Here is a 14,785-nt window from a genome sequence, read left to right as displayed (position 1 = left end):
CACCACATGTTTCGCAACTACATGAACGTTCCACAGTAAACACTTGAGCACTAAATGCCGCAGATAAGCCACTACCGGTCCGGACTCTGCTGACAAGCTGTTTATCGCATGCACCATCGCCCGATTATCGCAGTGATAGCACACTTTACGTCCTGAAAATTGCGACCCCCCCCACAAGTCCAACGTCCCCACGATCGGAAATAACCAAAGCAAGGCCAGATTCCTTACCAGACCAACCTGCCGCCATTCCTCAGGCCACCTCCCAACGTACCAATGTCCCTGAAAAAGGGGTGACGAAACCCGCCGACCCGGCCGCGTCCCTGTACAGTTCGAGCACACCATTGGCACCACCGTCTTCAACCACAAGGCTCGGCCGCTAAAACATTGCAAGAAAACATCCCAAACCAGAAAATCCTCCTTGATCTCCCGCGTGACCCGCACAAAGTGCGCCGGGGGGCCGTACGCCTGCCATAGCTGCCGCCAAAATCCTGGCGAACACCCGCCCCATTGGCATAAGCCTGCACGTTAAGTTCAACTTCCCGAGCAAAGACTGCACCACCTTCAGCCGCCCTTTCCGTGCTGCCAGCAGTGCTGCTACCACTCACCACAAGTCCACCATCTTCCCCTCCGGCAGCCTGCATTCCATAGCCAAAGAGGCAATCTCAATCCCCAAAAACCGCATAACCATCGCCGGCCCCTCCGATTTATCCTGTGCCAAAAGGAATCCCAAAGCTATCCGCCACTCTCTGTAAGGTGAACAACGAGCCAGCGCAAACCATGGATCCCGCCGGACCGACACCAAGAAAATCATCTAGATAGTGGATAATGGAGGACAAGCCATACACGGCCCGCACCACCCACTCAGCAAAGGAACTAAACGCCTCAAATACAACAAGAAATTGAAACAGCCCATAGGCAAACAACGATCAACATAAACTCATCACCCCACCAGCAACCCAGAAGGTGCTGGCTCTCCGGATGCACCGGCAGCCAACGAAACGCCGATTCTACATCCACCTTTTCCACCAACGCACCGCGTCCCGCCGCCCGCACCAAGTCCAGCGCCTTGTCAAACAAGACGTAGTACACTGCCGACAATTCTGGCGCGATGCCCTCATTCACTGACGACCCCCCCCGGAAATGAAAGATGATGGATGAGCCAAAATTTATCCGGCTCCGTCTCCGGCACCACCCCCAACCGGGACACCACCAGATTACTGCACGGCGGGCTCTCAAATGGACGCCCCATCCTGCCCAACTCAACCTCTGTCCCCAACTTCCCACCCACAACCATAGGGTGGTCCCTCGCCGACCGTAAAGTACGACAAAACCGGAGGCAATGCCTCTCCCGCTGACGGAATCTGAAAACCGTATAAAACCAAACCGCAAAATTGACGCCGCTGCCCCGTCCGGATACCTATGTAAAAATGGCGCCATTGCCCCTATGTTCACTGGCGTCCTCCCTTTTACCAAACCCGTCCCCCCGCAGCCGGAGCACTCATGCTTGAACCTGCATGCTGCCCCAAATTTGCACCGGCCGTCGTGAACTTGCCCACACACTCCCTTTTTCTGGGTACCCGAGGGCCCGGCTCCCTTCCCCCCCGGCGCCGCCATGAAAGGGCTGGCTCGGGGCCGCCATTAAACGCATCCATAAGGAAATGTCCTCATGGTCCCACCGCATGCCAGGCCGCAACGCCTTCCGCTGCCTAAACCGCTCATCATACCGCAGCCACGGCAAGCCCCCTGTCCGTGCGATACGCCTCCCCCATTACCTCCAGATAACCAAACAGAGCCGAGCAGTGCTCCGGCTCCTTTTCCCCTATTACACTTGCCAAAATTCCGAACGCCTGCAGCCAATTGGAAAAGGAACGAGGAAGGAGCCCATAACGGCGTTTTTCTTCCTCTTCCCTTTCCTTCTTGGAGTCGTTCGGCTTCACCTTGTCCAGATTAAATTTTTTTTTTTTTTTTTTTTTTTTTTTTTTATGGGTAGCAGGGAAAATATCTTCACATACTCCCCCTTCCCAAATCTTGTCCCTCACCTCCCTCTTGAGGTGGGCCCCTAACGGTCCCTCAAAGCACACGTAAACTTGGCCCTATCATCCAAACGCACCACCTCATCCCCATTTACCTTTTCTACCGCTGTTTACCCCGCGGGCTCCACTACTCCACCAACCGCACCCGTCCCTATCGGCGCCGCCTCGCTGCTGACCGACGCTGCGCCATCCACCACCGACCCGTCCATGCCGCTGCTGCCGCCGGCGCGCGCGCGCTAAACCCCGCACCAAGCCCAGCAACTGACTAAACAATGCTGACCCCCCCCCTCTGGCGCTGCCGTGCCCGCAGCCACCTCCCCAAAACTAGCAACCCGCGCCGCAAGCAATGCCGAATCCACGGCTAGCTCACCCGACCGTGGCGCAGAAATGGAAATTGGTACCGCGACGTCCTCCGCCATCCACTCGTCAGATTCGTCCCCCGACCTGAGGGCTCCCTCTTCTTCCTCGCTGTAGGCGTCCTCCACCATTCCAGCTCCAGAGGACGCAGCCGATGCGTCCCCTCCACCACGGCCGCCCTCCTGGGCCGCCGCGTGGGCACTGGTGGTCGACATCCGTCGCTTGCTGTGCGGCGACAGCCCACGAGACCGTCCTGTCCCCTGGGCCGCCGCTGACCGAGGCCTCTTCCTGGAGGAGCCGCTCCCCGGACTCAGGGGGCTCCCCACCGTCGTCCCTCGCCCTCCAGGGCCTCCGACCAGAACCTCCTGCTGGTCCTCCCCCGCCCGGGGGAGACCGCGGCCGCCGGGCGCAGTGCAGCTGCTATGAGGGACCTGGCAGTCACCGCCGGGCTCCCGCCGTCCCCCCTTACTCTCCCCAGCCTTGCAGGTATCCGGGTGGCGCCTGCCCACACCGGTCCCCCTGCTGGCTGCCTGCGCTCGGCTCCCTCACGGTCCTTGGCGGGTACTGCCAGCCTCATTTCTCTGCCGGGCACGCTCCTGTGTGGTAGCTGCCGCCGGGACGTGCCCCACCGCCGGGGGCCTGGCGTCCAGAGCGGGCCCCAGGCTGGACACGCCCCCTCCCCGGGCCTCCGTCCCGCGCCGGGCACGCCCCCGATCCCGGGCTGCCGCCGGCCTGGAAAATTGAGCCCGAGGCCTGGGACCGGAAGTAGGCCCCAGGCCGGGCCCACCCCCATCCAGGCCACCGCTGGCCTCACATCATCGCCGGGCTCGCTCCCGGCCGGGAGACGCCGCAGGGGTTCGGACTCCAGCCCGAGGCCGGAGACCGGAAGAAGGCCCCCGGACTGGCCACGCCCCCTTCTCGGCCACCGCGGCCTCGCCGGAGATTCCTCCCGGCGGCCGGGGCAGACGCAGGGAGCTGCTGCTGCCCGCCCCGCCGCGGAGGGTCCCGAGGGGGGCTCTCGCTGTGCCTCCTTGCCCCCCTTGCGCCTGGGGAATATCGGATGGGGGGGTGGCCTGGAACGCCGCCCGCATCTATGGTGGGGGTGCAAGGGGCAGGTGCCGACGGGGAAGCCCAGGCAGCCCTGACGTGGGACTGCACTGCCTGGGCCCCGTGCACCGCCATCGCCGCTCTGAGGAGCCTATCGAGCTCCTGGAGGTCCCTGGGCCTGAATCCTTTGCTGTCCGGAGTCACAAGGAAGGTAAGACCCCTCCCCTATAGTTTATATACTAGCCCCCTCCCCACCCTACAGTGACCCTATTCCACCAATCCCCTAAAAGGGCCCATAATGCCCTTTAATTCACTTTATTAACCCCTCACTCCCTCCCTTCCCTCTGGTCATGTCGCCCCTCCCCCCTATGGGGTCCATGGCTTTCTTAATGCACTGCAATGTAAAAATAACATGTGCACAAATCCAGTATTTTGCTACATCTTTTAACCGCTTCCAGGTTTGGAAAACCTAGAGCAGTTAAAAGGAGTAACATGCCCGTTCTTCCGGAGGCTTCCTGTTTTCTTAATAGACGATATAGAGAAAATACATCGGTGGCGAAAAAACAACTGCAAAATGCTGTCACTTTTTCTTGAAACGGTTTTGAGAAAGAAAACCGCGGTGGCTCAGCTGTCGGATGAAGAACGTCATGTACACATAGCCTATGAATGGAGAAAGCCAAAAAATTGATTAAAAGAACTGAAGTCCTCAGTGGTTGATACCTTTTAATGGCTAACTGAAAAGATGGTAATAATAGCAAGCTTTCGAGACTACTCAGGTCTCTTCAGCAGCCATTAACCCCTTCAGCCCCGGGGCACTTTCCGTTTTTGCGTTTTTGTTTTTTGCTCCCCTTCTTCCGAGAGCCGTAACTTTTTTATTTTTTCGTCAATCTTGCCATATGAGGGCTTGCTTTTTGCGAGACAAGTTGTACTTTTAAATGAAACCATACGTTTTACCATATGGTGTACTGGAAAACAGCAAAAAAATTCCAAATGCGGAAAAATTGCAAATAAAAATGGGATGGCACAATAGTTTTTGGGATGTTTTATTCATGGTGTTCACTATATGGTAAAACTGATGTGTCGGTATGATGCCTGAGGTCGGTGCGAGTTTGTAGACACCAAACATGTATAGGTTTACTTGTATCTAAGGGGTTAAAAAAAATTCACAAGTTTGTCCAATAAAAGTGGCGCACGTTTTGTGCCATTTTCCAAAACATGTAGCGTTCTTATTTTTTGGGATCTATGGCTCAGTGATGGCTTATTTTTTGCGTCTCGAGCTGACGTTTCTAATGGTACCATTTTTGCGCAGATGCTACGTTTTGATCACCTCTTATTGCATTTTGCGTAAAACGTGTGGCGACCAAAAAAAGTAATTTTAGTGTTTGGAATTTTTTTGCCACTACTCCGTTTACCAATCAGATTAATTGATTTTATATTTTGATAGATCGGGCATTTCTGAACGCGGCAATACCAAATATGTGTATATTTATTTATTTTTTAACCCTTTAATTTTCAATGGGGGGAAAGGGGGTTGATTTGAACTTTTAGGTTTTTTGTTTTATTTTTTAAAACTTTTTTTTTTTACTTTTTTTTTTATTTTACTAGTCCCCCTAGGGGGCTATAGCGATCAGCAATCCGATTGCTATTATCTATCTGCTGATCACAGCTATACAGCTGTAAACAGCAGATACAGTCACTTTCTTTTTCCCTCTGCTCTGTCCTGAGGGAAAATGAAAGTGAAACATCATAGCTGCAGGCGTCATCACATGACCCTGTGCTACGATGGCAACCACCGATAGTCACGTGATCACGCACGTGACTTCCGGTGGGGGCGGCGGTAAGTAAAAAACATGGCCGCGCGCATTTAGATCTTGCTGCCAGACTTTGACAGCAAGATTTAAGGGGTTAATGGCCGTGGGCGGAAGCGATTCCACCCGCGGCTAGCAGGCACACATGTCAGCTGTTGAAAACAGCTGATATGTGTGCCAACCGCCGCCGCCTGCCCGCGGCAGGGGGCGGGGCTTAACGGGACACGCTCCATGACTGATATATCCGTCCATGGTCGTGAAGGGGTTAAAAGGTATCAACCACTGAGGACTTCAGTTCTTTCAAACAATTTTTTATCTCTACTGGCTAACACGGTACAAACATATATTTTACCTGGAGAAAGCCAAGAAGAAATGTTCTCTGGATCAAAAGCTGATTCTACAATGGAAAAATGTTGCTCAATCTTTGAGCCTACAATGTGATACATATCTATACCCTATCTGCTTTGAATAATGAATGATGTGACATGTACATAAAAATCACATATATAAAAGAGTATAAACATAGGCAGTGAGAAGCCTTTACTATGTACAGGGTGGTCCAAAAGTAGGTGGACAGGAAATAATAACATTTATTTTGATTTATATATAAAATTGTATTTACTAACACAAGCATACATTGACAATTAAATGTTATTCTGAACAATAATACAAAAGCCCTTAAATTTTATCAACGCAGGTGCTCCAAACTGATTTCCATTACAATATGCAGAGCTTTGAAGTCTGCCTCTTACGCTTTGAGAAACATTTTTGCACAAGTCTCTTTGGGTATTAATTTATTGAAATGCATCTTATGTAATTTTTCAAATCACTGACACTTTTTGGTTTTCGACTATAAACTTTGTCCTTGAGTATTCCCCAAAAGAAAAAATCCATTAGGGATTAGGGATTAGTCTGGTGAACATGCCGGCCAATCAAGTGGGCCTCTTTGGCCAATCCATTTATTAGGAAATGTTTCATCAAGATACCCTCAGACTACTCTTGAATATTGTGGAGGGGCCCCATCTTGTTGGAAATAAAGGTCATTTGAATTAGGCTGTTGCTGTAACTGGGGAACAACTTGATTCATTAGAATTTTGAGCTACTTATCTCCTGTGACTGTTCCATCAAAAAATATTGGTCCTAAAACATCAAAACTTGAAATACCACCCCAAACCTTGACACCAGTCTCATTTAGTTGTTGCTCTAATGTTAAATGCATGTTCTCATTATAACAGGAAATACACTTATGTTTGTTAATATGGCCTGATAATTTGAAAGAATCTTCATCACTCCACATAATGTTATCTAAAATTACTGGATTTTCTTCATTTTCTTTAAGTATAATCTCAGTAAATTGCAGCCGCCTGTCTGGATCATCCTGAAACAAAAAGAAAAAAAAAGTATACTAACAGGGATCACCAATGAGTTATTATATAGAAAAATACAAAAAAAACTTTATTGTGATGACATATCAAAAACACACATTTATCTGGCTTAGAGAGCAATCAAGACACACAACAAATCGACATTAAAAACACTAAAAAATCAATCACGGTTTATATCCCCAAACACGCCGTGCCCCAACAGAATACAAGTGTGGTATAGAGGACAAAAATAAGTGCCTTTTAGCAATAACTCACATCATTACCCATATATAAAGGTAGTTTTTTGAACTACTAGACAATGTGTATGGTAGATTTATGCAAATAAGCCCAAATGGGTACATACATACACACAACCCCCTAGTATCCGTTGCCTACTCAGTAACAGTTATTGTATATAGACCTGGTATCAGCTACCCATTAGAGTGGGAAAATAGGTACCTTAGTAATAAATAGATAAGTATGAGTACCACCACTGTATATTGAGACAGGGGGCGTCTAAAGTAGTATATTAGATGGAAGGACCACAAGGTCACATGGTCACCTGTAACAATATAGGGTTAGAAACCAATTCTCATGACTGAGTAATGAAAAAGTACCGATCGATCACATACTACAGTAAAGGGTTAAAAATAAAAATCCCTACTGATTATAGTCTGCTAGTTTAGATAATTAAAAAAAAAATATTTTGAGAAACCAACAGTTTCTAAGGTTTTGTGATGGATCCAGACCCGTAAAAAACAGTATGCTCACTGCTAAGCAGCTGGAGATGGAAAGAGAGATAACCTGATACTCACAATAAGTGAAGATGGCAGGCCTGCCTTTGGGAGGGGGGGGAAAGGGAGAGTAATGGTAACAGATTGGGGTTTGGATGGCGTGCACAGACCCTGGATCATCCTCCAATAAATCATGAATTAGATGAATTAGACGTGGACGATAAGCTTTCCATCCAATACATTTCAAGATTCGCATGATAGAAGCTCATGAAATTCCCAATTCTAAAGAGACTCTTTTGATGGACTTTTTCAGACTCTGAACAAATGTTTCAGCAACAAGTTGTTTATTATTTTCTGTACAGACTGTTTTTGGTCGACCAGTTTTGGAGCATTAAAGATTGAGCCAGTGGCATCGAATTTGTCACGAATGCGGTAAATGGTTTGTCTCTTTGGGGCTTGAGTACCAAATGTTTCAACCCAATTTGCTCTAACAGTTTCAGCATTTTGAGATTTCCTATACTCTTTCCAATACTCTTTAAAAATCCTTTTTTTTATCTGTTTAAATTATTTAAATTATTTGCCATTATGGGTTATCTGAATTATCTGAGAAGAAAACAGATTTGCGGGAGATTTATCTGGGAAAACTGGATCTGTGAAACTGACTCAATTGCCCTTAGCAACCAATCAGATTCCACCTTTCATTTTCCAAAAAGTCTGAAGAATTTCAAGTGGAATCTGATTGGATGCTAAGGGCAACTGAGTCAGTTTCACTTTACACCATGTTTGATAAATCTCCCCCTTTATAACCTTATTGCACATACTGTCCACCTACTTTTGGACCACCTTGTATATTTCTTTTATTAAATGTGTACATGCATGTAACGTAATGTCAGTGAATTATTACACTCACCAATGCTGCTCACCGGTGCCCAGCACAGTTCTTCCCCTGCTGTCAGAGACATCACCGCTCTTCAGACTCTCCAGGTCTCGCTGCGCTCCACATAACTTGGAAGTGGTTTTTACAATGTAAGTCTATGGAGGCCCACAATGAGGATTCATAGACTTACATTGTAAAAAAGAGAGTTCACAATAGAACATAGAGTGAGGCAGCTAGTTACAATTACGGTTTTGTCACAGAGAAGAACAGGGCTGGACACCGGAGAGAGCAACATCTCACACAATATTACATCCATATATACACACATTTAATTAAAAAAATATACATGGGAGTGCTTCCTTAATCAGGTCAGCGTTCTTTTCTGATGCAGGAACTCATGCTCTCGCTTGTATTGGATCTTTCCAATTCATCCAGCACTACCCTTGTTTTAGTACCAGACCTGAAAATGCTACAAGCAGTTTTCTAATCTTCTTATGGACACAAGGCCATCAGTTTGTATCATCTTGCTCAGAATGAAACACAAAACACATACAGCTTTACACTAAAAGGCTAACAATGAATAAAGGAACTCTGGTATTGCATTACTGCTATAGGAATATTTGAAAAAAAGACACTTAGCTTATGTATTGGCCAATGCATGTGAGCCCAGTAACCAGTGACAAGGTATATCTCTATATACTGGGAACCTAACTCAAATGCCTCTATCTGGGTTAAAACCCTACATGTCTGGGCAGCTAGGCTCCAGCTATGGCCTTGTTTCCACTTGCATATAGCTTCCGATGCAAGAGCATCGGAAGCAATATGCTAATAACCCTCTGCTGCGAGCGTTAGCCTAGGGTCATGCGACTGTGATCCGATCTTGCAATCAGATCACAGCTTCGGAGGAGAGGGAGTTGAGCACTTTGCCCCTCTCCTTCACTGCCTGTCTCTGTGTACATCGCACTGCGGCCGGATGACATGCGAGTGCAGTGTAATGTTTCACACGTACCCATAGACTTTTCGTATGAGCCAAGACTCACTACCAAACACAGCATGCATGAGAAATCAATCGCAGATGGACACTGTACTATAGTTTTGAACTGGTGCTAGTGCAATCCAGTGTTTTATCGGATTGCACTCACCCCTGCAAAATGCAAGTGGAACCAAGGCCTAAAAAGGGGAATGGACACAGACTGGTTACCAGCCAGAATGCTCAATCAGAAAGAAATGCACTACAAATATATCAAAAAGACAGACCCCCACATCTAAGGTATAAACAGGTGCTAGCTAAAAAAACATTGTAACTACGAAACACATACAGCTGCAGGCTAAAATGCTAACAATGAATAAGGGAACACTGGTAATGTATTATTGCTATAGGAATATTTGAAAAAAGAGATATTTAGCTTATGTATTGGCCAATGCATGTGAGCCCGGTAAACATTGACAAGGTATATCTCTATATACTGGGACCCTAACTCAAATGCCTCTATCTAGTTTACCAATACCTGAGTTCCCTTATTAATTTTTAGCATTTTAGTGTGCAGCTGTATGTGATTTATAGTTATAATGTGTTAACAGAATTAAAAACTGACCAAACACAACTGAAAAATGGAAACAAGGAACTAAACTTCCCTTGAAGGTTTATCACATTTGTAGAGCATTTCAATTGCCTGCAAACTGCCACCGAAAAGTGCGTAGTTCAGGAGTACAAAGCTCCTATGTGACCGTGCACACACCCAGGTTAGGAATCAATAGAAGGAAAAAAATTGGGGTAGTGCTGGGTTGTACTGGAGCTCATGTTGAAGACAAATGGCATATAAAAGAAAAGGGTGCTTGCCAAAAGACTTCTGGCAGAAGCATCTGTAGGGTGGTATTGAATTGTAAAGAATAGCGCAGGTAGGTAGATTTAAGATCTTAATGGGTGCAAAATCCTGTATAGCGCCAACATTGGGAAACAAGTATTCCAGGAAAACTCATTTCCAGATTAACGGCTTGTCTAAACAGACAATCACCCAACGAAACAGTAAAATGCAAAAAAGGTTTAAATGGAAATACAATATATATATATATATATATATATATATATATATACAGTACATAAAAAGGTAGAAACAGTCATGTGTATATATATATATATATATATATATATATATATATATATATATATATATATACACATCATGATTGTTTCTACCTTTGTATGTATACATATATATATATATATATATACTGTATATATGTGTGTGTGTGTGTATATATATATATATATACACACACACACACAATATATAATATACTGTATACACGTGTGTATATATATATATATACATATATATGCATACACACACAATATATAATTAAGTTGTGCTATGTAGAAACTTTACATATAATTGTTAGGATATTCTGGATCAGTGTTTCCTGAACTCCAGTCCTCACGGCCCCAACAGGTCAAGTTTTCAGGATTTCCTTAGCATTGAACAGGTGATAGAATCATTATTAAGGCATCACCTGTGCAATACTGTGGAAGTCCAGAAAACATGAGCTGTTGGGGGCCATGAGGACTGGAGTTTGGGAACCACGGATCTAGATGACTGCAGTGTCGTGCATTCTTATGCTGAGTCTTGCAGTTCCACAGCAGCTTAAGAGCAATTTGTAGGCTTAAATAGGCTAGACTTATAAGTATATATTGGGTAACTGACATATTTCTGAAGCCATATGAGTATGCTGGGAAAACTGAATGGGGCAAAAGTGTTGTGAGGGGCATCTCGAAGATGTCCACTGACATGAGGAGAGACAGACCACCATTGATAAGGTGCACTGGTATTAATAAGTCTCCTGCAGTAACTACTCTTTTTATAAACATTACAATATTAGCACAATATAATATCATATTTGTGTAAAATTATCAATTGTTAAACTGTATCAGAAAGAAATCTACATGGTTTATAAAATGCAAAAAATATTTGGGTAATTGAGAGAACCAACAATTATCTAAAAACAATAAAAAAAAATGCATTATTTCAAGCAGATTAGATACGGAGGAGTATGTAGGGTGGAGAAGAAGAAATATGACACAGCAAAACAAAGGCTGGGTGTGACACTGCAAAATTTCCTATAAATCAGAGAAAAAGTCTCTACAAGACAGAAGCATCTTACTTCTCACTCAGAAAGCTCAACAGCTACTTACACTTCCAGCCAAAATGGTCCACTGGTCAGCCGAAGAGAAGGCTATCATCAGCTCTACCTGGGCTAAGGTCAACGTGGAGGCCGACGGTCATGAAGCCCTGAGCAGGTAAGCTCACTTTGGCAGGTCATCCTATAGCGTGAATTGTACAATAACTAATGCAACGGTCAAAGTCTCCATAGAAAATTGTTTAGATTTCCTATAATAAATTAATTCCACATTGATTGCACATTAGTGATATTGTTATAGTTATATACCATACAAATAGCTATGCTTCATTGTACAATAGAGCTACAAAAATGTTAATACTCTTTCTCTCTCTACTTCATTAGGCTTCTGATCGTGTACCCCTGGACCCAGAGATACTTCAGCTCCTTCGGAAACCTGTCCAATGTCACCGCCATCTCTGGCAATGCCAAGGTGAAGGCTCATGGCAAGAAGGTGCTGACAGCTGTTGGCAATGCCATTCAGCATCTGGATGGTGTGAAACATTACCTGGCTGACCTCAGCAAGTCCCATGCCCAGGATCTCCATATAGACCCCGAGAACTTCAAGGTATGATTCATTTATACCATTAATTTTACTTACGATCCATAGAGATTTATTAATAATAATTACCTCTAATTTCAAAAACTAATGACATTAATAAATACGAGGTGGATACGATCTATTGAGTTATTTGAAATATCAGTTTAGTTCTTTCTCAGATATAGCTTTTGGGGTTACTAATAACGTGGAGACAGGGTATGTCCCCGGTCACCGGGCAGTATTTTGTATCAGTATTTCTAAACTAAAATGAGAATGTAACCTGTAGAGGAAAAGGCTCTCATGATTTGTATCTCTCACGCTGCCAGTTCACTCTTAGAATTTCAAATACTGATCCACAATACTGGACAAAATTGTACAGCGTGAAGGTGGCTTTATAATTCATTTAACGTTTTTAGTTATAGGATATCTGTGTGGTAATTGAGCTAGGCAGCCCAGAAATTATTATAACTGGTTGGTTTACTGTATTTTTTTATGAGCATTGAAAATAATGTCATATTTTTCATTTGCAGCGTCTGGCTGAGGTGCTGGTTGTCGTCCTGGCTGGCAAACTGGGAGCTGCTTTCACCCCCCAAGTCCAGGCTACCTGGGAGAAGTTCAATAATGTTCTGGTGGCTGGTCTGAGCCAAGGATACGTTTAAATCCATCATGTACAACATATAAAACATCTTAAAGCTTCTTGACAGACAATTATAAATGTCATAATGACCGACTGTCAATAAAGTATTGATTGTACAAACCTAACCATCCTGTGTTCCTATTCAATTTATTTTGGGATTGTGTGGTGCACATATGTAGATATGTAGACATATTTAACATATTATCATACCATATATATATATATATATATATATATATATATATATATATATATATATATATATATATATATATATATATATATATATATATATATATATAAATATAAACACAACTTTTTGTTTTCCTCCCATTTTTTATAAGTTAAAACTCAGGGATCTAAAACTTTTTCTATGTACACAAAAGCAATTTTTCTCTCAAATATTGTTGTCTAAATCTGTGATAAGCTTCAGTCACACGTCAGTGATTCTGATACGTATGTGCTAGTTTTTATACGTACCAGAATCATGGACATACCAGACCCATTAAAATCAATGGATCTGCGCACACATCACTGATTTTTCACTGACCGTGTCTTCGTGTGCCCTACACGCATGTCCGTGATTGACGCACAGAGACATGTCCGTTTTTTTCTGGCATCACTGGTGTTCCACGGACCACACTATGGTGTGATCCATGAAACACGTACCAGAAAAACATGGACATTGAAAATAAAATGATTTTTATACTCGCCCTCTCCAGCGACGCTGTCTCCGGCCACTGCTGGCTGCTGCTTCTGTGCCGCCCCAGGGCTATGGGGTACTCGTTCCCAGGCGGTGTACTACTGGGGTGTGTCACTGGGTGTCCATTGCCCGATTCCATGACCCTGGGTGTCGCTTTAAATGGGGTTATGTACAGGGAATATTTAATAAAGTTTATGTCAGGACGTCACTTGCGGGTTGTGGTTATGGTGATGGAACCACCGCTGCACAGTCTCTAAGTTGAGGCTGATATTTATGACAGCCTGGATGTTGGGCCCTCCACAAGTAGGGCTCCAGGGGGTAGGTGATAGAGATAGGCATGGAAAGAAGGTAGGCCACACAAGGGATTGCAGTGTAACTGGTTCTTTACTCACAGCAGGATGGTAACTGGTACCCGGAGAAAGGCTAGTTTTCACCTCTGGTTCCCTTAGTCCCAGTGCTGGGTTGGTGATCTGGTGGCTTCTTTCTCCTGCACCTTTCTCAAGTTGGTGGGTTCCCATGGCTTGGAGCATCTGGGGGTCCCCTCCTGTTAGTCTCTCAGTCTCTGGTCCATACGGCGGCAGTGGGAACCCTGTAGGGTCGATGTTCTGTTCTGGTCCCTGGTTCTCCCGTTTCTGCTGGTGCCCCCGGACTTCTAAGGTCAGTGAGGTTCTGGATGGTCCCCTCACTATGAAGATTTTATTAGGTCTGCCTGAAGCGTTTGCCTGACCTTGGGCTCTGTACCCCGTTGGTGCTATGGTTCGGGGAGTACTCCGCCATACTCCATGGGCAACCACACGCTTGGGCCCTCAGATCACCGTCATACACTCCCGTCAGTGTGGTTACGTCTGTCTCCTCTCACTTCCACTTACTAACTGTCTGACTGTTTGCCCCCTCACACCTGGTTGTCGCCTACTGGACTGGATCAGCTCTACCTCTGGGTGGCCATCCATTGGGTCCAATTCTAGTCTGTCACCAGTCCTTGGGGATGGGGAAAACTGGGATTATGGTGTGTTTTGCTGTTACTGGCACTGGTCTTCCAGGTCCCTGGGGGTAGGCCCTGCATCTTTGACAGGATGCAGTACCTTGTAATGCCCTGATGGGTTCATGGGCGCTACACTTCCTGCCCGGCACAGCTGATCAGGAAGTAGCTGTAGAGGTGACATAGCATCTGCCAGAAGCAGCATCCAGGAGAGTTCATCACCGCGCACAGCAGGAGCAGGAACAGGTGAGTTTATCTCCATGTGCAATCACGGAGCACGGATCACGGATTGCACATGGACAACCCACGTGTGCCGTGAATCACGGCACACAGAGGGACATATGCGTTTTTTACACGTCAGTGAAAACGTCTGTGTTTTTCACTGATGTGTGAAACTGGCCTTAGTGAGCACTTCTCCTTTGCCGAGATAATCCATCCACTTCACAGGTGTGCCAAATCACGATGTTGATTGGACAGCATGATTATTGCACAGGTTTGCCTTAGGCTGGCAACCATAAAAGGCCACTCTAA

The 14,785-nt window shown here is 45.5% G+C and overlaps 1 protein-coding gene across 1 annotated transcript; it reads left to right on the top strand.

The window, feature by feature from the left end:
* The first annotated feature begins 11,423 nt into the window (after positions 1–11,423).
* On the top strand, positions 11,424–12,594 carry LOC142246657 (hemoglobin subunit beta-2-like). Its single transcript, XM_075319723.1, has 3 exons — positions 11,424–11,515; positions 11,740–11,962; positions 12,466–12,594. Exons 1-3 carry the CDS (start codon positions 11,424–11,426, stop codon positions 12,592–12,594), a joined length of 444 nt encoding a protein of 147 aa, XP_075175838.1.
* Positions 12,595–14,785: the final 2,191 nt, after the last annotated feature.

This window comes from Anomaloglossus baeobatrachus, chromosome 7 (genome assembly GCF_048569485.1).
Source record: "Anomaloglossus baeobatrachus isolate aAnoBae1 chromosome 7, aAnoBae1.hap1, whole genome shotgun sequence".
NCBI lineage: Eukaryota > Metazoa > Chordata > Amphibia > Anura > Aromobatidae > Anomaloglossus > Anomaloglossus baeobatrachus.
The sequence above is the reverse complement of the archived record's forward strand: the minus strand, read 5'-3'. Positions and strand labels throughout refer to the sequence as shown.